Raw genomic sequence first — 27,091 nt, 5'->3', positions numbered from 1 at the left:
ATAGCAGTATGTTTTTTCCTCTAAATTATCGAATAAATCAAGTCAATTAATCTCACCGGAGTGCGAGGCGTGCGAGGGAGCTGGCCTCCATGGGGGTTGGGTGTTGTGGAGGGGTGACCAGGGTGAGATGGGGTGGTGGCCCCTGCTCCCATCCCCTGCTGCATGGGCTTGTTGGAGCCTGGTCCCTGGCTGCCGGGCCCTAGCTGCTGCTGGGGGCCTGGGGGGGCCAGCTGGGGTGGGTTAGGGGTGTGGGGCTGTGGGGTCTGTGAGCCAGCTAGCCTGGGTGGTGTTTGGTGGGGTGTGGGGGTGATGCTGCGGGCGGGGGAGGGCGAGCTCTGGCGCATGGCCGAGAGGTGGGTTATTGAGTTGGGCTGCTGGGGGTTGTTGGACGAGGGGCCTCCACCCACACTCTGGGGACCCATAGGCCCCACCGAGGGGACACCGCTACCCCCTCCGACCGAACCGGGCCCGGCTAGAGGGCTGTTGGCGGGGAGAGGGGAAGGAATGGGCATTGGAGTCTGTAGGGAGAAAGAGGGAAACGGAGAGAACAGATGAGGCATTTAGCATTCATACATTATTCAGAGGTTAACATAAACCATGTTCAACAGGGGCATCCTCCAATAAACCTCTACATGAGGACACACTAGTGTAGGCAGGAGGGTTTGACTTGTGCATATACAAATGTGTGGGAACGTATTAGTGATTATGTTTAGTTAATATGATTCAATTAAAAACTACGGTTGCAACTTCCGAAGTTCACCAGTAAACTACAGGAATTTTGGAAACTTTCCATAAGTATTTTCATAACGTAAAATATATAAAATCATAAATTAAGACGATTGTAATATAAATAGAATGACAAAGCTGTAAAACATCCTAAATAGAACCCATCAAATACAGTTGGTGTTACGAAATGAGGATTTCAGCATGAAATATCCTTTATATTTTTTACACACATTTGACCCTGTCAATGTGTTTGTTGTAAATGTTTTGAAACCAAATTGGTGGCAGTCTGGGTAACAATGAAATACCTTAATGTGATTTTTAATTGAAAACAACCAACTGTATTTGATGGGTTCTATTTAGGATGTTTTACAGCTTTGTCATTCCTTTTATGTGTTTGTTGTAAATGTTTTGAAACCAAATTGGTGACAGTTGTGAAGAAAAGTTAATACACTGCTCAAAAAAATTAAGGGAACACTAAAATAACACATCCTAGATCTGAATTAATGAAATATTCTTATTAAATACTTTTTTCTTTACATAGTTGAATGTGCTGACAAAATCACACAAAAATGATCAATGGAAATCAAATTTATCAACCCATGGCGGTCTGGATTTGGAGTCACACTCAAAATTAAAGTGGAAAACCACACTACAGGCTGATCCAACTTTGATGTAATGTCCTTAAAACAAGTCAAAATGAGGCTCAGTAGTGTGTGTGGCCTCCACGTGCCTGTATGACCTCCCTACAACGCCTGGGCATGCTCCTGATGAGGTGGCGGATGGTCTCCTGAGGGATCTCCTCCCAGACCTGGACTAAAGCATCCGCCAACTCCTGGACAGTCTGTGGTGCAACGTGGCATTGGTGGATGGAGCGAGACATGATGTCCCAGATGTGCTCAATTGGATTCAGGTCTGGGGAACGGGCGGGCCAGTCCATAGCATCAATGCCTTCCTCTTGCAGGAACTGCTGACACACTCCAGCCACATGAGGTCTAGCATTGTCTTGCATTAGGAGGAACCCAGGGCCAACCGCACCAGCATATGGTCTCAAAAGGGGTCTGAGGATCTCATCTCGGTACCTAATGGCAGTCAGGCTACCTCTGGCGAGCACATGGAGGGCTTTGCGGCCCCCCAAAGAAATGCCACCCCACACCATGACTGACCCACCGCCAAACCGGTCATGCTGGAGGATGTTGCAGGCAGCAGAACGTTCTCCACGGCGTCTCCAGACTCTGTCACGTCTGTCACATGTGCTCAGTGTGAACCTGCTTTCATCTGTGAAGAGCACAGGGCGCCAGTTGCGAATTTGCCAATCTTGGTGTTCTCTGGCAAATGCCAAACGTCCTGCACGGTGTTGGGCTGTAAGCACAACCCCCACCTGTGGACGTCGGGCCCTCATACCATCCTCATGGAGTCTGTTTCTGACCGTTTGAGCAGACACATGCACATTTGTGGCCTGCTGGAGGTCATTTTGCAGGGATCTGGCAGTGCTCCTCCTGCTCCTCCTTGCTGCTGGGTTGTTGCCCTCCTACGGCCTCCTCCACGTCTCCTGATGTACTGGCCTGTCTCCTGGTAGCGCCTCCATGCTCTGGACACTACGCTGACAGACACAGCAAACCTTCTTGCCACAGCTCGCATTGATGTGCCATCCTGGATTGTAGACTCCGTCTCATGCTACCAATAGAGTGAAAGCACCGCCAGCATTCAAAAGTGACCAAAACATCAGCCAGGAAGCATAGGAACTGAGAAGTGGTCTGTGGTCACCACCTGCAGAACCACTCCTTTATTGGGTGTGTCTTGCTAATTGCCTATAATTTCCACCTGTTGTCTATTCCATTTGCACAACAGCATGTGAAATTTATTGTCAATCAGTGTTGCTTCCTAAGTGGACAGTTTGATTTCACAGAAGTGTGATTGACTTGGAGTTACATTGTGTTGTTTAAGTGTTCCCTTTATTTTTTTGAGCAGTGTATATATATTTTTTTAAACTGTTAAATCCGGTTGGACTGGGCAATTACAAAAATGCCTGAAAACTCCAGCAACTTTAGTAAACTATGGGTAGTTTATAACCCTAATTAAAACAAACAGCATTGAAGCCCTCATATGGGTGGTCAAGCACCAATACTTTTTGCGTACCCAATCTGTCCATCGACGTAGACCACATACTTCCACCTCTCTCACCTGTGCCATGCCTCCCTGGTTGCCTTGCTGGTTCATGCCAGGCAGTGCCATGCTGGGCTGCCCTGTGCCGAGGCCTGGTCCTGGGCTGGAGCCTGGGAACTGTCCCTGGGGAAGGTACTGGTTCTGGCCCACGTTGGGCTGGCCCATCCTGGGGTTCCCCATGCCCATCTACAGGAGACAACAGGCATTGTTTACAATAGAGCTTATATTAGTCCTTTGACACTTTGGATACTAGAGACTACTCTGTATGTGACATCAATGTATACATTAGTGCTATGACATATGGTTCCTCTTGCAATGGAATAGGTCTATAAGATCTACTGAAGACTCAAACTTTTATATTTGGGTATAATGGTTTATTTTCCAATGAAAGGCTTATGCCCATTAAGTGCATGTAAAGCCTTGATGAGCACACTGACCTGGTTGATGGGTGTGAGGGGGAGAGGAGGGGTGGACCTCTGGCCCATAGACTGCATCCCCATCTGGTTGAACTGGTTCATACCTGAAGAAAACAGTCATGAGGATCATAGCATACAGAGAACACCGCTAGTATAGCAATTAGGGATATGCATATTTCCATTTGAGGATACATGGCATCTGATACGTTTTAGTTTGAAACGAGTCGGTGCGATTCGGTTTGATTAGAGAACGAGTCGATGCACTCACATGTTGCATAAACACATTCATTTTTCATTCCAAATTAAAATCTGCTCATGAGCTGGTCCTCAAAGCTGGATCGGTCAACGCTGACTTCTGTGTGAATCAGGGTTCCCCAACTGGCAGCCCGATGGTTTCATTTGGGCTCCCAAGTTGAGCAATTAGTTTTGTTTTTATTGTTGGACATAAGATTGTAAAAACAGGAAAACAGCTCCAAGTGATATTAATTTTGGAAATCTGTTCCCCAGTATTCCCACACACGGAGACGTGATCGTATACAAACGTAAGCAAGGTTTGAAATGATTATGTTTTAGTCAAATAATATCTGTTTAGGCTTCTTGCAGTCCACAAATGACTTGTAATTATTTTCTAGCCCGACAATCCTCTCAAGAAATTGGCCCGCGGCTGAATGCAGTCGGTCTAAATGGTGTATGTACTTTTGATAGGGGAAGCAGCAAACATTCACTGTGGGGACAAGGTTGGCGATGCATTTCCTGATGAAGCCGGTACGGAGGTGATTAGCTCGTCGATGCCATCGGCAGAGTCCCAAAACATAGCCTCCACTTCGATGGAGCACTTCTCTACAGAGCACGTCATGGGTACTTCCTGTTAAAGCGTCAGTTTGTAAACAGGAAGCAGGAGTATAGAATCATGAACTGATTTGCCCAAGAGGGGACGAGGGAGGGCCTTGTATGCTAGCTTATGGGTTGAGTAATAGTGGTCTAGGACGTCATCATCACCCCTAGTGGCGAAGGAGACGTGTTGATAGAAGTTGGGCATCACGTGTCTAAAGCCTTGTTCACACTGCAGGCCCTAATGCTCAAAACTGTTTTGTTTTTCAAATCCGTTTTGGAATACTGACAGTCCAAAAGAGAAAGTTACAAGTGACCAAATCGGATGTGTGTTCAGACAGCAGTCATTTGCTAACATGGCTACAATAGTTGTCATAGTAACGACGGGTGTTTGCACAGTGGCGTAGGCCGATTGGTGGTGGTGCTCGTGCTTCCAATCACTCAGATGTTATGCAGCAAGCCAAGGTGACAACACCTGCCATGGACATTTCCCAATTGCTTAGTCATTTTTGGCTAGCCACATCAGTCAACTAGCTAGCTAGGTAGCCATTTAGCACATTCACAAAATTGTTTGTAAACAATTAACAAGCTAGTTAGCTACCACATGTTCTTGTTAAACTGTCAGAGTAGATAGCAAGCAACAAGAAATGCCAAATAAGTCTAAAAAACCACTTGATGGCAAATAAATAATTTGACCCTTCAGACAAGGTCACATGGCTAGGAAACAGACTTGTATCAGACTTTAAACCACCTACCACTATCAGATTCCATGTGCTTTATGGCTGTTCAGAATGCAGGAAAAATAACATTCTAAAATTGGAAATTTGAGTCATTTCAAAACGGTCAATGTGAACAAGGCTTTAATGACACGGAATCAAAATCACTGGCAACAAGAAAAGTAGCCTCCGAGTGCATGGTTTCTTTGCTCGTTTATAGCCTCACACAGTACGTTAAGGTCCAGCTTGTTGTTGCTGTTCTGAGGTGGAATATATGAGTCTTTCTATAACCAATGAGCATTTCTTGTAGTGGATAACTGTTTGGAGTGGTTTCCAAGTCAATAATAATAAATTAATTTTCCCCATGTGAATACAATAAGACACTGGGAACATAGATACATTCAATATAATTCATGAGTTGAATCAAAACCTCTGTTTAAACCCTTTCTCATGCTTGGAGTCTTCACAGATTTGGCATAAATCGTGTGACAAAACACTTTCATATACTGCTGTTTGTAATATCATATACTAAGCATTTAACAATTGAATTACACTTCGACCTTGATCCTGTGAAAGTCCTAGATATTTCTGTCACTCTTTTTGTATGGATACCTCTTAACATTTCGTATCTGTGAAAACAGTTTATTGGCACACGTATCCAATACAATGTATGTGAATGCAAAATCCAATGCTTCAAACAGAAAAGGGTACATTTTATGATTCATTTTAAAAAAGTTTTTAAAAACCCTACCACCATTAACGGGGTTCTTCAATAATTACGCATAAGTGGTTTGATGCGCATTTGATGTCTAGCTGTTTAGTTACGTGGGGACACAATCACACAACATCAGGATTTTCTGAATGACAGTCAAGTGATAAAGAGCTTGTGTGATACTGCATGCGATTTAACAGCCAAGGTGCGGCAATTAATGTTGATCTCGAGGACTGACAGAACATTGACGTCTTTGATGTTGCGGCGGTCAAGATAATTAGCCTACTTCGTGGACGACAAATCAAAATTCCTGAAGTAAGATTAGTGTACATTTTGATCGTTTGTTTTCCGAGTTTATACAGAGCAATTGAGAATGTGAACTTGTTTAGTTTTTTTAACAGAAATTGATATATATATATATATTTTTTAAATTGCTTGTTTTTCATTTTTGCATATAAACCCCAAAAACGTGATATTTCGATGTTCAAATGTGGGTGGGGTTAGTTGCCTGGTCAAGCGCACAGCCAACACTTCCCGTCCTTTCAAAGTAGAAGGGCACCCTTCTATAGATCTATTAATTAATTACTGCCTTTACCGTGCCATGATAAGGTACGTTTTCTGCATAAGATAGTGTGTATTGACTTCTTAACGAACTGTTGGTACTGTAAATGGTTAACTGACTGATATATCCTATCCATCCACTGTTAAGCGTATTAAATTTGGGGCGGCAGGTAGCCTAGTTAATTACTGCCTTTACCGTGCCATGATAAGGTACGTTTTCTGCATAAGATAGTGTGTATTGACTTCTTAATGAACTGTTGGTACTGTAAATGGTTAACTGACTGATATATCCTATCCATCCACTGTTAAGCTTATTAAATTTGGAGCGGCAGGTAGCCTAGTGGTTAGAGCGTTGGGCCAGTAACCGAAAGGTTGCTAGATCGAATCCCCGAGCTGACAAGGTAAAAATCTGTCGTTCTGCCCCTGAACAAGGCAGTTAACCCACTGTTCCTAGGCCGTCATTGTAAATAAGAATTTGTTCTTCAATGACTTAAATGGCCTTTAAATAAAAGGTAAAATATATATTTTTTTTAACAAAATGCTATACAGCCAAAACCAGCATCTATTGCTAGACTAGAGACTTGCCCTTGCCCTAGTTAGTCAGTGGTTGCACATATAACTAGCTGGAACGAAGCAAGGTGTGTACAGCAGACATGTATATATTTTTTTTAACAAAAAGATCTATTTACAACAGGTCTCCAGCTACTCAGAACCGTCACATCAGTCTGATAGGGTGTAGTAGGTGTGTCCAGCTTACACCTGTGCAAATCTGTGTGTATAGCAATAGAATGAAACATCCAACAAATGCCTTAAGTGTGAACTACATTGTGAACTGCTAGTGGTATTTAGAATTGGTTAGCCTAGGCTATTACCCCCCTAAACATACAGGTTCCACTGAAAATATACAATAACATGTCTTTATAAAACAAAGTATTTATCAGAATCATTAAGCCTAGGCCGACTCGCCAAACAGATGTCCGGCCATAATACATCCCCATGCAGTGTTCAATGCAGAATTGCTAATCCATATAGAAAGTTTATTATGCAAGTTCCTTAAATTAAGTCTGTATATCAAAAAGACAGATTTGGGTTTGTAACCCTGAAAAGTGTCTTTCAACTTGCCAAATTGAGCCACGTTTCAAATAATCACTAAGAATAACTGTTTCAGATGAGAGACGCAAATTACTTCGCACTATTCTGTTCTATTTTACTGATTATATCCTGGGGCTGTTTTTTTTTTACTATAAAAAAGGTGGACTGTGATAAGGGTCAGGAAATAATTGGACTGCTAAATTTAAAAAAACAAGGCTATGCCATTGCACAACCATAGGCTTCTACAAGCAAGTCCCACACTGCTGAGGTTACTACTTTTTTAAAGCTTGTGTTCCACAATATAATATAACCCAGCTATTAAGTTTCAATACATTTGACTGAATATATACTGGGGGCAGCAGGTAGCTGGATCGAATCCCCGAGCTGACAAGGTAAAAATCTGTCGTTCTGCCCCTGAACCCACTGTTCCTAGGACATCATTGTAAATAAGAATTTGTTCTTAACTGACTTGCCTAGTTAAATTAATTATTGAGGCAATTTAGCAATTAGGATAAGTTATCTGTAATGGTTGATAAATTAGGCATTGTTACACAGTTGCCATAAAGATAAATGCAGTTTTTTTCCAGTGCCGCCTTCGGTCAAATGCCCATCCATTGTCAGTCAGGCCCTCTCAAATTTGCTGTCAAATACTTGCTTCCTATGTCCTTGGGAGAATCTCAATTGCATTTCTTTGATTGAATATAATAATTTGTTCTTAACTGACTTACCTAGTTAAATAAAAGGTAAAATACAATTTGGTGCATCCTCGTCTCCTTCTCAAAACCCATTGCATGAGAAGGTCAGAGGTCCCCGCCTTTTTTGAGGCGGCGAGAGGACATGACGAATGAAGGAAACGCTATAGAGATTCTTCTTGTTTCATCCATTCCTCACCTCCCTTTCAAAGCATATTGGGCTCCAATGCACTTTAAAGGAGAAGCAAGGAGTGGAGGAAACAATAAATGTGATGTCTAGTTCACACACACAAAGCTTGAAGTGTACTGATTAATGATTTCATTATTGTCAATGCTTTGACGGAACCCAATGTATTAATATTATTGTAAGAAATTATTTTATGACCTATAAAAAAGGCTGTTGATCTTTTTCATTCTTCTGGAAGGTTTAACATGGCTATAAATGATAGAGAAGTTGACTAAAGCAAACAGACCCAACTACTAGGCATAACAACAACAAAAAATACACGTATATGTTTTGTTGTTGCTAGGCGTTATGGTCTCATTGTGCCTATCTAAACTCTTATTCCTTTAACTATACATGTGAAACTGCAAGAAAATCACATTTAAATGTACAGCACCAGTAAAAGGTTGACACCTACTCATTCAAGGGTTTATTTATATTTACTATTTTCGACATTGTAGAATAATAGTGAAGACATCAAAACTATGAAACATAGAATCCTGTAGTAACCAAAAAAAGTGGTAAACAAATTAAAATATTTTACATTTAAGATTCTTCAAAGTAGCCACCCTTTGCCCTGATGACAGCTTTGCACACTCTTGGCATTCTCTCAACCAGCTTCACCTGGAATGATTTTCCAACAGTCTTGAAGGAGTTACCACATATGCTACGCACTTGTTGGCTGCTTTTCCTTCACTCTGCGGTCCAACTCATCCCAAACCATCTCAATTGGGTTGAGGTCGGGTGATTGTGGAGGCCAGGTCATCTGATGCAGTACTCCCATCACTCTCCTTCTTGGTCAAATAGCCCTTTCACACCCTGGAGGTATGTTGGGTTATTGTCCTGTTGAAAAACAAAATGATAGTCCCACTAAGCGCAAACCAGATGGGATGGCGTATCACTGCAGAATGCTGTGGTAGCCATGCTGGTTAAGTGTGCATTGAATTCTAAATAAAATCACAGACAGTGTCACCAGCAAAGCACCCCCACACCATCAAACCCCCTCCTCCATGCTTCACGGTGGGAACCACACATGCGGAGATCCGTTCACCTACTCTGCGTATCAGACACACCGGTTAGAACCAAAAATCTCTCATTTGGACTCATCAGACCAAAGAACAGATTTCCACCAGTTTCCACCATGTCCATTGCTCGTGTTTCTTGGCCCAAGCAAGTCTCTTCGTCTTATTGGTGTCCTTTAATAGTGGTATCTTTGCAGCAATTCGACCATGAAGGCCTGATTCACGCAGTCTCCTCTGAACAGTTGATATTGAGATGTGTCTGTTACTTGAACTCTGAAGCATTTATTCTGGGCTGCATTTTCTGATGCGGGTAACTAATGAACTAATCCTCTGCAACAGAAGTAACTTTTTATTTTATTTAACCTTTAACTAAGCAAGTCAGTTAAGAACAAATTCTTATTGACAATGACGGCCTACCCCGGACGACGCTGGGCCAATTGTGCACCGCCCTATGGAACTCCCAATCACGGCTGGAAGCGATACAGCCTGGATTCTAAACAAGGACTGTAGTGACGCCTCTTGCACTGAGATGCAGTGCCTTAGACCACTGCGCCACTCGGGAGCCCTGGGTCGTCCTTTCCTGTGGCGGTCCTCATGAGAGCAAGTGTCATCATAGCGCTTGATGGTTATTGCCACTGCACTTAAACTTTTTCAAAGTTCTTGAAATTTCTCATGTCCTAAAGTAATGGACTGTCGTTTCTCTTTGCTTATTTGAGCAGTTCTTGCCATAATATGGACTTGGTCTTTTACCAAATAGGGCGATCTTCTGTATACCACTCCTACCTTGTCACAACACAACGGATTGGCTCAAATGCATTGAGGAAAGAAATTCCACAAATTAACTTTTAACAAGGCACACCTGTTAATTGAAATGCATTCCAGGTCACTACTTCATGAAGCCAGTTGAGAGAACACCAAGAGTGTGCAAAGCTGTCAAGGCAAAGGGTGGCTACTTTGAAGAATCTTAAATATATTTTTGTCTAACATGTTTTTGGTTACTACATGATTCTGTGTTATATCATAGTTTTGATCTCCTCACTATTATTCTACAATGTAGTAAATAGTAAAAATGAAAAAAACTCTTGAATGAGTAGGTGTCCAAACTTGACTGGTACTGTATATATCAAACCATTTTGAAATTTAGACACTGATGTCACACATTGGCCCCTTTATTTATAGAAATACCCATAAACAGCAGTCACGATAACGAATGAAAACTCTCGGGTGGCAGAAGGGTCAACATTTGACCATGAGGTATTCCAAGACGGGTGAACAATAGGTTGAGACTTGCACTGCGCTAGATTCTGCACACCATTTGTTGTTGATGAAGAGACATACCCCTCCTTCTCTGGATTTCCTTTAATCCAATGTCCTCTTCACTCGGGGGAATGGATAATCCATCAAGTTGGAAATCCACGGGGGAATCTTGTCCGAAACCCATGTTTCAGAAAACAGACTTACACAGAATGGAGGGAAGTGGCTGGTTTTCCCTTAGCATTAGTCTCACCAGGACGATGCTCTCCTGCCTCTTTTTAACCCACATTTCCTTTTGGGTAGCCTGAACACTGGGTTGGAGGTACACAAAGAACTCAAAGCAGATGAGTCGATGTCAGAATTGAAGTTAGAAACTGACGATCTGATGTCCAAAAGTTCTTGTCGATCATAAGAAATGATAGCGGATACATTCCGTAAAGATAAACACCAAAATAACCACAAAATAGCAAAGTTGTTTCGGAGCTCGCAAGACAGCAACCATAAGATTGCCAGCTTAAAACACAAACCAGCCCAGTAATGTTGTGTCTCTGTGTGGCAACCCCCCTCTCCTGTCCCCATGGACTCACCTGCCGGATTCTGCATCCTAGTCACCATCTGGTTGGGTCCACCGGGCCGCACCAGGGAAGGGTCCGGGAGTGGACCATCTGTAGGAGTGCAGAGGTGAGAAGATGGAGATAAGGAAGAGAGGATGTCTTGCTGTTGTCGCACTATAAAGCAGGGGTATGCAACTAGATTCAGCAATGGGACGATTTTGGTCCGAGCAGATGGTCAGGTGGCCAGAACATAATTATACAAATTTGTACCCAGCAAAATGACCACAAGTCCAAAACGTATTTGAAAATAACATCATACCTTGATTACATTGAGACACGATCACATCTCTTTATTTGTAGGAATACTTAAAAACAGATTTTCTGAATTCATCTATTTTTGCTGAATTCTTGGCGATTTAGTATTTTTATGTCCCAAAACTTTTCTGTAATATTACATGTGTGCCCTGATGTAGACATCAACATACCCTGCTTTTGGAGCCGCGTTCGCCTCTTCTCCTCCAATTCCTTTTGGATCTTATAGATCTTCTCAGCCAACAGGTGGTAGTACTCCGCCTGGGAAGAGGAATGAGAAATTAAGAAAGAGTGAAGGAGACAGTGAGGTAAATGAAGGTTAGGGAGAGAATGATAGAAAGTGAAATTGTGTAAAGGAGAGGGGGAAAATTAGTTAGAACATAGGAATAGACAAATACACAAAACAATACAGAAGTTTATTTTTATTCCAGGCAGTATGGTCTGAAGTTAGTCCCACTCAGAAATTCAGTAAAAGAGCATCTTTACTCAGTGTAGCAGCTTACCCTGCTGTTGGCAGACTCATACATGTCCCCCTCCACCTTCCTAGCGTACGCCACCAGGTTCTCCATCCGCCGGTCTTTCAGAGCAGCAGGGTCCGGGGTCGGGAAGATGGCTTGCACCCTACACAGAGAAACAAGAGACATTGTGAACGAGAGTACGATGTAAAGCAAATTTCAGTTAAAACAAACCTGTTTTAACTTTCATTTTGTTCCATTGATAATCCTTTTAGAGGAAAGTTATGGAAGATAGAGCAGTGAAGTGTGTTGTAAGCGGACTGAATCACAGCTTGCTGTGTCTGAGCTGGTTGACAGTGGTGAATGTGATCAGTGTTTGTCAGTCTGTATTCTATAGTTGTACGCTGCATGGAACAGAGGATGTGAGTTCACTGTGAAATGTGGCCTGTTCATGCCAATTGCCACACTCCCTCAAAACTTGAGACATCTGTGGAATTGTATTGTGACAAAACTGCACATTTTAGAGTGGCCTTTTGTCCCCAGCACAAGGTGCACCTGTGTAATGATTGTGCTGTTTAATCAGCTTCTTGATATGCCACACCTGTCAAGTGGCTAGATAACCTCGGCAAAGGAGAAATTCTCACTAACAGAGATGTAAACAAATTTGAGCACAAAAGTTGAGAAATATGCTTTGTGAGTGTGGGATCTTCAATTTCAGGTCATGAAAGAAATACAATTTTATTGGTCACATTCACGTGATTAGCAGATGTTATTGCGGGTGTAGTGAAATTCCTGTGCTTCTAGCTTCGACGGTGCAGTAATATCTAACAAACTACACTACATATACCCAAAACACACAAATCTAAGTAGGAATGAATTAAGACTATATACACATGCACACATATGGACGAGCGATGTCAGATCGGAACAGACTAAGATACAGTAGAATAGTATAGAAAAACAGTACATACATACGAGATTAATAATGTTTACATATCTGGCATTACTCAAGTGACTAGTGTTCCATTCCTTAAAGTGGCCAGTGATTTCTAGTCTATGCCAATAGGCAGCAGCCTCTGTGCTAGCGATGCCTGTTTAACAGTCTGATGGCCTTGAGATAGATGTCTCTCGGTCCCAGCTTTGATGCACCTGTACTGACCTCGCCTTCTGGATGATAGCAGGGTGAACATGTAGTGGCCCGGGTGGTGGTTGTCCTTGCTCATCTTTTTGGCCTTCCTGTGACATCGGGTGCTGTAGGTGTCCTGGAGGGCGGGTAGTTTGCCCCTGGTGATGCTTTGGGCAGACTGCACCACCCTCTGGAGAGCCCTGAGGTTGAGGGCAGTGCAGTTGCCGTACCAGGCAGTGATGCAGCCAGACGGGATGCTTTCAATTGTGCATCTGTAAAAGTGTGTGAGGGTTTTAGGTGACAAGCCAAATTTCTTTAGCCTCCTGAGGTTGAAGAGGCTCTGTTGCACCTTCGTGGATGGGGGGGGGGGGGGGGTGCTCCCTCTGCTGTTTCCTGAAGTCCATGATCATCTCCTTTGTTTTGTTGAAGTTGAGTGAGGTCGTTTCAGGCACCACACTCCCAGAGCCGTCACCACCTCCCTGTTGGCTGTCTAGTCATCGTTGGTAATCAAGCCTACTACTGTTGTGTCGTCTGCAAACTTGATGATTGAGTTTGAGGCGTGCATGGCCACGCAGTCATGGGTGAACAGGGAGTACAGGAGGGGGCTTAGCCACGCACCCTTGTGGGGCCCCAGTGTTGAGGATCAGAGGAGGGAAGGGGATGTTTCCTACCTTCACCACCTTGGGGAAACCGGCCAGGAAGTCCAGGACCCAATTGCACAGGGCGGGGTTCAGACCCAGGGCCTCGAGCTTAATGATGAGCTTGGAGGGTACTATGGTGTTGAATGCTGAGCTATAGTGAATAAACATAATTCTTACATAGGTATTCCGCTTGTCCAGATGGAACCAACGCGTAACATGTTGCGTTTATATTTTTGTTCAGTGTATTGACCATTTGTCTAGCAACTAAATTTTCCAATGTTCTTACAGTGGTGACAAAGCATTGGGCATGGCCAATGGCACGAACTTCTGACCCCCAAAAATGTAGGCCCTCTTGGCGGCAGAGACAATGTTGCATTTTTTAAAGCTTTTTTTCCTGCAATTCTACACATTTTGCCATGTTCTTATACATGGCATGAGCCATCTGAGTGACTCAAATATTATAAAAATCAACGGGGTCCCCATGCCATGACATTTTTTTAAGGTTCTCCCTGAGTCTAGTTTTTATTTAGGTGATTGTTAGTTCTAAGATCATTTGATAACGAATAGCTCCTTTATCTTTTCTACATACTTTATATCTGGTATATGTCTTTTTTTTTTTTTTAAAGGACACCGATTAGGTTTCTGTCCTAAAAACTATTTTAATTTAAAAAAAATAATAATAATGTTTAATGGACCATGTGGTTGGTCCTTTTGGCAGTAGGAATATGACAATATTTCCACAGGAAAGTACAATTACATCAACTTTCCAAAGTGCTGGTAGTGCATTCAGATTTCTATCACCTGAAGCATGTGCACAAGTTAACACCTGCACAAGACTCAGACATCCTTGCAGAGCTCGTGCACATGTTCCATGGTTCTGAGCAGGCTTCAGGTGATAGAAAACTAAACGCACTACCAGCGCACATTCCTAGCGCCAAAAGGACCAACCACACAGACAACCAGTGAAGTATGTTAAAATATAATTTTATTCAACATTCTGGCTTATAGTGGTCGGCCGATGTAGAATTCAATACAATTCAAAGTCGGGTTTCCAGGCAAGCTCTCTCCCAGCTTGATGGTGTAAAATCAGTCTATTAATGGCAAATACAGACAGTCCACCCTCAAAACACTACAATACTAAGGACTGTTTCATTCTGCAGTGAGTGTACAATCTATAGCTACAGTTGAAATCAGAAGTTTACATACACCTTAACCAAATGCATTTAAACTCAGTTTCACAATTCCTGACATTTAATCCTTGTAAAAATTTCCCTGTCTTAGGTCAGTTAGGATCACCAATTCATTTTAAGAATGTGAAATGTCAGAATAAGAGATTTATTTCAGCTTTATTTCTTTCATCACATTCCCAGTGGGTCAGAAATTTACATACACTCAATTAGTATTTGGTAGCATTTCCTTTAAATTGTTTAACTTGGGTCAAACGTTTTGGGTAGCCTTCCACAAGCTTCCCACAATAAGTTGGGTGAATTCTGGCCCATTCCTCCTGACAGAGCCGGAGTAACGGAGTCAGGTTTGTAGGCCTCCTTGCACGCACACGCTTTTTCAGTTCTGCTAACAAATTGAGGTCAGGGCTTTGTGATGGCAACGCCAATAAATGGACTTCGTTGTCCTTTTGTCCACAACTTTGGAAGTATGCTTGGGCTCATTGTCCATTTGGAAGACCCATTTGCGACCAAGCTTTAACATCCTGACTGATGTCTTGAGATGTTGCTTCAATATATCCACAAATTTCCTTCAAGATAGCATCTATTTTGTATAGTCCCTCCTGCAGCAAAGCACCCCCGACAACATGATGCTGCCACCCCCGTGCTTCACAGTTGAGATGGTGTTCTTTGGCTTGCAACCTCCCCTTTTTCCTCCAAACATAATGGTCATCATGGCCAAACGGTTCTATTTTTGTTAAATCAGACCAGAGGACATTTCTTGAAAAAGTACGATCTTTGTCCCCATGTGCAGTTGCAAACCGTAGTCTGGCATTTTTAATGACGGTTTTGGAGCAGTGGCTTCTTCTTTGCTGAGCGGCCTTTCAGGTTATGTTCATATATGACTCCTTTTACTGTGGATATAAATACTTTTGTACCCGTTTCCTCCAGCATCTTCACAAGGTCCTTTGCTGTGGTTCTGGGATTGATTTGCACTATTTGCGCCAAAGAGCGTTAATCTCTAGGAGACAGAACGCGCCTCCTTCCTGAGCAGTATGACGGCTGAGTGGTCCCATGGTGTTTATACTTGCGTACTATTGTTTGTACAGATGAACGTGGTACCTTCAGGCGTTTGGAAATTGCTCCCATGGATGAACCAGACTTGTGGAAGTCTACAATTTATTTTCTGAGGTCTTGGCTGATTTCTTTTTGATTTTCCCATGATGTCAAGCAAAGAGGCACTGAGTTTCAAGGTAGGCCTTGAAATACATCCACAGGTACACCTCCAATTGACTCAAATTATGTCAATTAGCCTATCAGAAGCTTCTAAAGCCATGACATCATTTTCTGGAATTTTCCAAGCTGTTTAAATGGCTGCAAGCCCGAGGTCGGTACACCTATGACAACATCCCCCACCCACACTGATTAGCATCGCTAGCATAGCGTCACAATTAAATAGTAGCATCTAAATATCATTAAATCACAAGTCCAAGACACCAAATGAAAGATACAGATCTTGTGAATAAAGCCACCATTTCAGATTTTTAAAATGTTTTACAGGGAAGACAAAATATGTAAATCTATTAGCTAACCACGTTAGCAAAAGACACCATTTTTTCTCTCCACCAGTAGCTATCACCAATTCGGCCAAATAAAGATATTGATAGCCACTAACCAAGAAAAAACCTCATCAGATGACAGTCTGATAACATATTTATTGTATAGGATAGGTTTTGTTAGAAAAATGTGCATATTTCAGGTATAAATCATAGTTTACAATTGCACCCACCATCACAACTCGACTAGAATAAATACACAGAGCAACGTGTATTACCTAATTACTAATCATAAAACATTTCTTAAAAATACACAGCTCACAGCAATGGACAGACACAGATCTTGTGAATTCAGACAATATTTCAGATGTTCTAAGTGTTTTACAGCGAAAACACAATAAATCGTTATATTAGCATACCACATGTGCAAACGTTACCAGAGCATCGATTCAAGCCAAAGAGAGCGATAACGTAATCATCGCCAAAATATATTAATTTTTTCACTAACCTTCTCAGAATTCTTCCGATGACACTCCTGTAACATCATATTACAACATACATATAGAGTTTGTTCGAAAATGTGCATATTTAGCCACAAACAACCGTGGTTATACAATGACAATACTAGCAAAACTAGCCTGAAAATGTCAGACGCCATCTTTCACAGTGATCTTGTCTCATGGATAACTATTCATAAACTTGACTAAAAAAATATAAGTTGGACAGCTATCGAAAGACAAATTAGTTCTTAATGCAATCGCTGAATTACATTTCTAAAATTATCCTTACTGTGCAATACAGGGTTCGCCAAGCGAAGCTATACCAAACAAAATGGCGGAATATGCGTTTAAAATTTTTCGACAGAACAACGATTTATCATCTTAAATATTTCTTACTATGAGGTGATCTTCCATCAGAATCTTGGGCAATGTATCCTTTCTTGGGTCTAATCTTCTTTTGGTCGAAAGATGTCCTCTGTCCGTCGAAATGCCCACTAACGTTCGACCGGGACCCCGAAACGTGCCCAGCTCTTGGATGGGCGTCACATAGAACTGCCTCAAAATCGCACTAAACGGATATAAATTGCTATAAAACGGTTTAAATTAACTACCTTATGATGTCTTTAACACCTATAACGAGTAAAAACATGACCGGCGAAATATTACTGGCTAAACCCAAGCTTGGAAAGAGAGCAGGTCCAACGTACATCGTGCGTCAGGCGCAGCAGGAAAAGAACGGTACATCCGGTCTTTGTCGTTTTATACAGGCCCTGATTGCGCAATCGACTCCATTCAAATTGTCACCTCTTACTGACATCTAGAGGAAGGCGTAGGCAGTGTTTGTAGCATCATAGCCTTCACAGGGACTTATGAACTGACCTGGGAGCAGGGGCCAAGATGTCTGAAATCTCACACCATGTCAGGAAAAGTGCTGTAGAATGAGTTCTGTTCCACTCAGAGACATAATTCAAACGGCTATAGAAACTAGAGAGTGTTTTCTATCCAATAATAACAATAATATGCATATTGTACGAGCAAGAATTGAGTACGAGGCCGTTTGAAATGGGCACCTTAAACAGAGCTACTCAATACTGCCCCTGCAGCCATAAAAAGTTAAAGGCACAGTCATCTTAGTGTATGTAAACTTCTGACCCACTGGAATTGTGACACAGTGAATTATAAGTGAAATAACCTGTCTGTAAACAATTGTTGGAATAATTACTTGTGTCATGCACAAAGTAGATGTCCTAACCAACTTGCCAAAACTATAGTTTGCTAACAAGAAATTTGTGGAATGGCTGAAAAACAAATGAATGACTCCAACCTAAGTGTGTAAACTTCCGACTTAAAAACGGTATATATTTAGCTACCATTTATAAACCGTATAAAAAAAAATACAAATCAAATAGCCTATCAATTAGGGAAAAAGTAGTCTGCTTGAGGATAAATTCAGCCACTATATATGTTGAACTCAGCAGGTTGCCTGGCTAATAGCCCACACAAAAGGGCTTCAATATTTAAAGTAAATTCAACTCGAGACTCCAAAAAAGGACTTAATGAGATCATGGTACTGTTTTCACCACAGCCTGTAGGTCCAGGTCCACTGCCCAACTGTTTTCTATACTGATTATTGGCAACCCAGATAGTCTTTCCTGAGATAGTGTGCGTTGTGTCAATTGCGCTGCACAGAATTTAAACTGTCTTGAATGATGCATGCCAAGATACAGTGAATTCGGAAACTATGACCCCTTGACCTTTTCCACATTGTTTCGTTACAGCCTTATTCTAAAATGGATAAAAAATATATATTCCTCAATCTACAATCCAATAGCCCATAATGACAAAGAAACAGGGTTTTAGAAATGTTAGCAATAATTTTTTTAATTAAAAAAAAATCTATTGCATTTACATAAGTATTCAAATTTCACTCACTACTTGGTTGAAGCACCTTATACAGCGATTACAGACTCTGGTATTATCTCCCCAAATACATTATTCTCCGCAGATCCTCTCAAGCTCTGTCAGGTTGAATGCAGCACAGCTATTTTAAGGTCTCTCCAAAGATGTCCGATCGGGTTCAAGTCCGGGCTTTGGCTGGACCCCTCAAGGACATTCAGAGACTTGTCCCGAAGACACTCCTGCGTTGTCTTGGATGTCGTTGTCCTGCTGGAAGGTGAACCGTCGCCCCAGTCTGAGGTCCTGAGTGCTCCGCAGCAGGTTTTCATCAAGGATCTCTGTACTTTGCTCCATTCATCTTTCCCTCAAACCTGACTAGTCTCCCAGTCCCTGCTTCTAAAAAACATCCCCACAGCATGATGCTGCCACCACCATTCTTCACCGTAGGGATGGTGCCAGGTTTCCTCCAGACGTGACACTTGACATTCAGGCCAAAGAGTTCAATCTTGGTTTCATCAGACCAGAGAATCTTGTTTCTCATGGTCAGAGTTCTTTGGGCAAACTCCAAGCGGTCTGTCATGTGCCTTTTACTGAGGAGTGCCTTCTGTCTGGACACTCTACCATAAAGGCCTATTTGGTGGAGTGCTGCAGAGATGGTTGTCCTTCTGGAAGGTTCTCCCATCTCTACAGAGGAACTCTGGAGCTCTGTCAGAGTTATCATCGGGTTCTTGGTCACCTCCCTGACCAAGGCCCTTCTCCCCCGATTGCACCGGAGCTCAATTTCGAGTCTCATCACTACGGGTCTGAATAAAAAAAGGTATTTTAGGTATAAATTTGCAAACAATTCTAAAAACCTGTTTTTACTTTGTCATTCTGGGGTATTGTGTGTAGATTGATAAGGAACATTTTTATTGAATCAATCTTTGAGTAAGGCTGTAACGTAACAAAATGTGGAAAGAGTCTAGGGGTCTGAATACTTTCCGAATGCACTGTATACCAGAGATAAGGGATTGTTGATATTACAACCACAACTCAAATGCCGATTCACCAGTATGAACAAAATCGCAAACTGCTTTTTTTGTTCAACCCCTCAAGAGCCGTTGTCAGCCAAATATGATATTTGTTTGCATCTAGACAATGTCATGTCCCCAGAGTATCCTATACAGTTCATCTATCTGTAACGTGTTGAGGCCGGCAACTAAGGAGAATGAGAGGCTCAATTAAAGATGTTGCCAAACTGCTGTATTTGAAGCACCAAACCCTTCTGCCCAGTTTCTCTGATGTTGCTACGGCGATCAAGCCGTTTTACCATCCTGGTAACGGACGCTTCTGTGGAGACATCATTTGTAAATTAAAACTCAAAGAACGTGTCATGGCAGCTCTGCTTCTAAGCAACTGCAGTATTATTCTTTTTGGTTTGGTTATTTCTTACATTATTAGCGCAGAACGTTTTTGGCGTTAATACATACAGCCGGAAATAACTTTTGGGTATCAGAGCGGCGGTAACTCACCAGCATTACGACTTTCCCGAGTTGGAGCCTATGTTCATACCCCCCCAATTGAAGTTATTCCCGAGGCTGCTCCAAGATGCTGCTGGCGGAGAAGAGGTTTACACCATCCACCACTTCCGAGTATATTACTTGCTAATGTTCAGACTCTGGATAATAAAGTAGACGAGCTCATGGTGAGGATCTCCTTCCAGAGAGACATTAGGAACTGTAACATACTCGGTTTAACTGAATCATGGCTCTCTCTGGATATACTGTTCACTTCCAAACAGCTAGCTAGGTTCTCAGTACATTGTGCAGACAGGAATATTGTTATATTATTGTAGCTGGAAAAGGCATCCAAAGTTCTAGCAACACATTGCCTGTAGTACTCGTGCTGCAAAAATCTTGACCACTGTTACTCCCACTTCCGGAATGGCTATAAGGCCATCCCCGTCCTCCCTTCGGCAAATCAGATCACAACTCCATTTTGCTCCTCCCTTCCTATAGCCAGAAACTCAAACAGGAAGTCTATTCAACACTGGTCTGACCAATCAGAATCCATGCTTCAAGATTGTTTTGATTACGCGGACTGGGATATGTTCCGGGATGCCTCAGAATAACATTGACGTATACACGGACACAGTGACTCAGTTCATCAGGAAGTGAATAGGCGATGTTGCTCCCACTGACTATTAAAACCTACTCAAAACAAAAACCGTGGATTGACGGCAAACAGGCAAAACGTCAATACAGAGTCAGTGGAGTCGCAATTCAACAGCTCAGACACAGGGATGCAATGGTAAAGTGGGCCCACACTTCGGTATGTATCAGTTTGTGGGCCACGGTAACGGTACGTTTCGGTATCTTGATAATAAACAAACTCTTAGACAAAAAAAGAAAACAAAAAAAACTTTACGTTCAGAAAAATAGCAGCATGACTGACTAGGCCTGGTTTCTGTCTCTACTGTATGAAATCAAGCGGAGAAAAACTAAGTTATCCTAAGCTTTGACAACCTGTAGCTCGTCATCTCCCAATCCAGAACATAGTGATCCGTCACAGCGAGGTAGATTTGAGTTTCTCTGGAGGTCCAACTATCAGTGGAGAGAGCTAGATAGGGTGGATGTGTCAATTCATTTTCAATTTCTCTGTGATGTTTCATAGAGTTTGGAAATTAATTTGCTGCTGAAATTTGTGCAGGAGGGGACATCGTAACGCGGTTCATTTTTATTTTTTAATCAGGTGACGAAATCCCAAGTCAGTAACCACCGAATAGGACTGCAAATCTTCGGCTACGAATACCCCCACCGCTTTCGTAATTTTTGTTTTTCGGCCACAGCCAGGTGATGGCGACGACACGTTAGAAGTGTTTCCACTTAAATAGCCAACAGTGGCAAAGCAATGCTTGCAGACTGTACTTTGTTTATAGTCTATCCTCTTCATCGTATTGAACGCTGAAATTAAAATGTTCCCACACAGAGGATTTAAAAGACGTCGGTGCCTGTTCAAATTTGCTTCCCTCCGTCTCGCTAGCCAATGTCATGAAGCTGAGAGAGTATTTGTTATTAGGTTTCCCCGTTCTTCATGGGGCCCCTTTAGGGATGTTTCCTACTGAGATGTCATTGCAAATCATCCATTAGTTGTTTAAGGGGGAGGGGGTTGCGGTCACTACATTGAGACGTCGCTGTGGAGTAAAGTTTGTCAGCCCTCAGGAGCCCCCTAACATCCACAAGCCACGCGTCTGGTTCTGTGGATCAGAATGTACAACGTTCGCGTAGTCTGCTCCGCAATAATCAAGTTTTGGAAATTATAGGAAAATGACAGGCATACCATAATTCCGCAGTTCATGTGTGCGTATTAAACCGTAGGGGGTGTCCCGAACAGTTCGATAACATACGGTGTACCGTTGCATCCCTAGAGACATATGTGGCAGGGTCTATAAACAATCACTGATTAGAAAAAGGGAAAACCAGCATTGGACACCAACATCTTGCTCCCGGACAAGCTAAACACCTTTGTCCGCTTTGAGGATAACACAGAGCCACCGACGCGGCCCGCTCCCAAGGACTGTGGGCTCTCGTTCTCTGTGGCCGACATGAGTAAGACATTTAAGCATGTTAAACCTTGCAAGGCTGCATCCCTATACCAGTCTGCTGTCCTCATTTGCTTCAAGATGTCCTGTACCAAAGAAAGCAAAAAGGTAACTGAACTAAATGACTATCGCACCGTAGCACTCACTTCTGTCATCATGAAGTGCTTTGAGGGGCTAGTTAAGGATTATATCACCTCCAACTTACCTGACATCCTAAACCAACTGCAATTTGCATACCGCCCCAATAGATCAATAGACGATGCAATCGCCATCGCACTGCCCTATCCCATCTGGACAAGAAGAATACCTATGTAAGAAAGCTGTTCATTGACTATAGCTCATCATTAAGCTTGGGCCTTGGGTCTGAACCCCGCTCTGTGCAACTGCGTCCTGGACTTCCTGATGGGCCACCCCCAGCTGGTGAAGGTATGAAACACCACTTCGCTGATCCTCAACACTGGGGCCCCACAAGGATGCGTGCTCAGCCCCCTCCTGTACTCCCTGTTCACCCATAACCATGCATGCCTCCAACTCAATCATCAACTTTGCAGACGACACATTAGTAGGCCTGATTACCAACAATGACGAGGAAAATAACCCCTCACTCAACGTCAACAAAAGGAGCAGATGGTGGACTTCAGGAAACAGAGGGAGCATGCCACTATCCACATCGACCGGACCGCGGTGGAGAAGTTGAAAAGCTTCAAGTTCCTCGGATAACACGTCACTGACAATCTGAAATGGTCCACCCACACAGAGTGTGAAGGCAGCACAACAGCCCCTCCACAACCTCAAGAGGTTGAAGAAATGTGGCTTGGCCCCAAAGACCCACAAAAACTTTTACAGATAAACAATAGAAAGCATCCTGTATCACCGCCTGGTACGGCAACTGCACCACCCGTAATCGCAAGGCTCTCCAGAGGGTGGTACAGTCTGCCCAATGTATCACCGGGGGCAAACTACCTGCCCTCCAGGATTTCTACAGCACCTGATGCCACAGGAAGGCCAAAAAGTACATTAACCACCCGAGCCACGGCCTGTTCTCCCTGTTATCATTCAGAAGGTGAGGTCAGTATAGGTGCATCAAAGCTTGGACCGAAAGACTGAAAAACAGCTTCTCTCTCAACTGGCCATCAGACTGTTAATTAGCCATCACTAGCCGGCTACCACCCTGTTACTCAACTCTGCACATTAGAGGCTGCTGCCCTATATACATAGAATCACTGGTAACTTTAATAATGTTTACATAAAGCTTTACGCATTTCATATGTACAGTTGAAGACGGAAGTTTACATACACTTAGGTTGGAGTCATTAAAACTCGTTTTTCAACCACTCCACACATTTCTTGTTAACAAATTATAGTTTTGGCAAGTCGGTTAGGACATCTACTTTGTGCATGACAAGTAATTTCTCCAACAATTGTTTACAGAGATTATTTCACGGTATCACAATTCCAGGGGGTCAGAAGTTTACATGCACTAAGTTGACTGTGCCTTTAAACAGCTTGGAAAATTCCAGAATGTCATGGCTTTAGAAGCTTCTGATAAATTATGTCAATTAGCCTGAGTCAATTGGAGGTGCACCTGCGAATGTATTTCAAGGCCTACCTTTCAAACGCAGTGCCTCTTTGCTTGACATCATGGGAAAATCAAAAGAAATCAGCCAAGACCGCAGGAAAAAAATTGTAGCCCTCCACAAGTCTGGTTCATCCTTGGGAGCAATTACCAAACGCCTGAAAAGGTACCACGTTCATCTGTACAAACAATAGTACGCAAGTATAAACACCATGGGACCACGCAGCCGTCATACCGCTCAGGAAGGAGACGCGTTCTGTCTCCTAGAGATTAACGTACTTGGTGCGAAAGGTGCAAATCAATCCCAGAACAACAGCAAAGGACCTTGTGAAGCTGCTGGAGGAAACAGGTACAAAAGTATCTATATCCACAGTAAAAATGAGTCCTATATCAATATAACCTGAAAGGCCACTCAGCAAGGAAGAAGCCACTGCTCCAAAACCGCCATTAAAAAGCCAGACTACGGTTTGCAACTGCACATGGGGACAAAGATCGTACTTTTTGGAGAAATGTCCTCTGGTCTGATGAAACAAAAATAGAACTGTTTGGCCATAATGACTGTCGTTATGTTTGGAGGAAAAAGGGGGAGGCTTGCAAGCCAAAGAACACCATCCCAAACATGAAGCACGGTGATGGCAGCATCATGTTGTGGAGGTGCTTTGCTGCAGGACGGACTGGTGCACTTCACAAAATAGATGGCATCATGAGGAGGGGAAATTATGTGGATATATTGAAGCAATATCTCAAGACATCAGTCAGGAAGTTAAAGCTTGGTCGCAAATGGGTCTTCCAAATGGACAATGACCCCAAGCATACTTCCAAAGTTGTGGCAAAACGGCTTAAAGACAACAAAGTCAAATTATTGGAGTGGCCACCACAAAGCCCTGACCTCAGTCCTATAGAAAATGTGTGGGCAGAACTGAAAAGGCGTGTGCGAGCAAGGAGGCCTACAAACCTGACTTAGTTACACCAGCTCTGTCAGGAGGAATGGGCCAGAATTCACCCAACTTATTGTGGGAAGCTTGTGGAAGGCTACCCGAAACGTTTGACCCAAGTTAAACAATTTTAAAAAGGCAATGCTACCAAATACTAATTGAGTATGTAAACTTCTGACCCACTGGGAATGTGATGAAATAAATCATTCTCTACTATTATTCTGACATTTCACATTCTTAAAATAAAAGTGTTGATCCTAACTGATCTAAGACAGGGAATTTTTACTAGGATTAAAAATGTCAGGAATTGTGAAAAACTGAGTTTAAATGTATTTGGCTAAGGTGTATGTAAACTTCCCACTTCAACTGTATATACTGTATTCTTTTCTACTGTATTTTAGTGAATGTCACTCCGACATTGCTTGTTATAGTAATATATATATATATATATATATATATATATAGATAGATAGATATATATATATATATATCTTAATTCCATTCTTTTACTTTTAGATGTGTGCGTTGTGAATAGTTGGATACTACTGCACTGTTGGAGCGAGGAACACAAGCATTTCGCAACACCCGCAACATCTGCTAAATATGTGTATGTGACCAATAACATTTGATTTACCTAAGAAGCATTAGGCTCTCGGTCTGATATGCGCTTTTGAAAACCCGGGTAAGCTCCACTAGTAGCCTTGACCACGGCATTTGTTCACTGATATGCCCTTATACTTTCAAATCAGTCACATTCCTGAAGCCCAAGAAACAAACACTTAGCTTCCTAGTACATATGGAAATGAAAAAGGTTTATGAAATACTTTATGGAGGGTTATCAATTTATTAAATGCAGAACCATTTTTTGACATCGATGACAGGCGCATGGGCCCCCAGAGACAAGGTGTTTTTAGGTCCCATCCAGAGGCTGTTTTGTCCCTCCCGGCCACTTACAGTTTGTGCACCAGGTGGTTCCTCAGGTCCTGGGTGATGTCCTCATGCCAACTCTTCCTCATACCTGCTGCAGAGGGTGGGGTCGCCATGGGCATGGAGCCCATGTTACCCGTCCCACCCGCATCATTCATCAGACTAGAACACACAGAGAGAACAAAGTTTGCGCCTGGCCGAAGTGTCAGATGGGTGGAGATTTGCAGTTCTGGGACAATTCTATTGCACCAGGCATGCTCAATCAAGTGCAGGTAGAAGTATTTAAGAGAGCAAATAATTATATTTTAATGAAGGTCTGCGACTCACCCCTGGGAGTTCATGTTGAGGTGGAGCATGGTGTCCTGCAGCAGGCTGGCCTGCTGATTCTGGGGTAAAACACCCATTCCTCCATTCACCCCCATCGGGTTACCCCCTAACATGGTGAAATAAAAATTCACACACGGGTTTTGCACAAATAATATTCAACATTACCTTTTGTTTGTGGTTATGAGAATAAAGTTGTTAAAACATTACTTAGAAGTCAATGATAGAAATTACTCCCACCACACGTTTTATTTTCAAGTGACTTGGGGGAAAAAAGTCGACTACACCAAAATGTAGACAAATAAAACATCTGTGTGTGTGTGTGTGTAATTCCCATTAAAGTGGACAAAAGGGGGCGGTTTCAGTTAGGGAAAGCAACAGTGTAACCTTACTATTATGGACAGACTGGTTACGGCTTCAAAACCCAAGAGGACCATGCACACTCCTGGTGTAGAACATTATTTAAACCAATAATAACACATGATTCACAAAACAGGACTCTTTTCTCTGTATTTTCGAAGGTAAAACACTGGCATTCTCTTTTTAAAGGAGACAGGACACCTGAATATTGAAACATGTAGAACCCGGCCACTTGTTAACCTATGGCATTGAGTCAGAAAAAATAAAAAACACCAGATGTTTAAAGGCATGGACTTCGAAATGGGGGTAAAAACACACAATAGCCTGACTATCTTTTAGACAACTAACAGCTTACCCATAGGGTTGAGCGGTCTCATGCCCGGCTGGCCCTGCAGATCCTGTGAGGGCAGAGAAGCCTGGTTGGGCTGGCTCTGGATCTGGGTGCCCTGGTAAGTGAGGCCCAGGGCGGCGTAGGCCCTCTCAATTGAGCTGGGGTCGATCTGGCTGGGGGGGTTGAGATTGGCTGCGCTGGGCTGGCCTCCGGGCACCGAGCCCAGGGAACCACCCAGACCTACACCAGCACCTCCTAGCAGAGCTGTAGAGACAGGATTATTAATAATTCTGTCCTCTAGGAGGAACGCTATAAAAGCCTAGGTCGGGAACATAAGGCATTCATCTGTCAAAGTTTATAATGTAGTCAACTGATTTATAAGCCAACAACTTCATGGCAGATCATGAACTTGTTGATTTATAAATCAATCTCAAAGCATCTAGATGT

General features: G+C 42.7%; 1 protein-coding gene across 1 annotated transcript in view; it reads right to left on the bottom strand.

The window, feature by feature from the left end:
* Nucleotides 1-27,091, bottom strand: part of LOC120029569 (histone acetyltransferase p300-like) — a 50,980-nt gene that overhangs the window by 16,784 nt on the left and 7,105 nt on the right. The window contains exons 6-14 of the mRNA XM_038974838.1: nucleotides 26,669-26,908; nucleotides 25,957-26,062; nucleotides 25,657-25,791; nucleotides 11,778-11,895; nucleotides 11,448-11,535; nucleotides 10,996-11,073; nucleotides 3,327-3,409; nucleotides 2,908-3,075; nucleotides 57-518 (exon numbers count right to left, since the gene is read on the bottom strand). Coding sequence (XP_038830766.1) covers nucleotides 57-518; nucleotides 2,908-3,075; nucleotides 3,327-3,409; nucleotides 10,996-11,073; nucleotides 11,448-11,535; nucleotides 11,778-11,895; nucleotides 25,657-25,791; nucleotides 25,957-26,062; nucleotides 26,669-26,908 — 1,478 coding nt within the window. The remainder of the gene's footprint in view (nucleotides 1-56; nucleotides 519-2,907; nucleotides 3,076-3,326; nucleotides 3,410-10,995; nucleotides 11,074-11,447; nucleotides 11,536-11,777; nucleotides 11,896-25,656; nucleotides 25,792-25,956; nucleotides 26,063-26,668; nucleotides 26,909-27,091) is intronic.

This window comes from Salvelinus namaycush, chromosome 35, assembly GCF_016432855.1.
Source record: "Salvelinus namaycush isolate Seneca chromosome 35, SaNama_1.0, whole genome shotgun sequence".
Taxonomy (NCBI): domain Eukaryota; kingdom Metazoa; phylum Chordata; class Actinopteri; order Salmoniformes; family Salmonidae; genus Salvelinus; species Salvelinus namaycush.
Note: the sequence above shows the minus strand (reverse complement) of the source record. Positions and strands in the feature narration are given on the sequence as shown.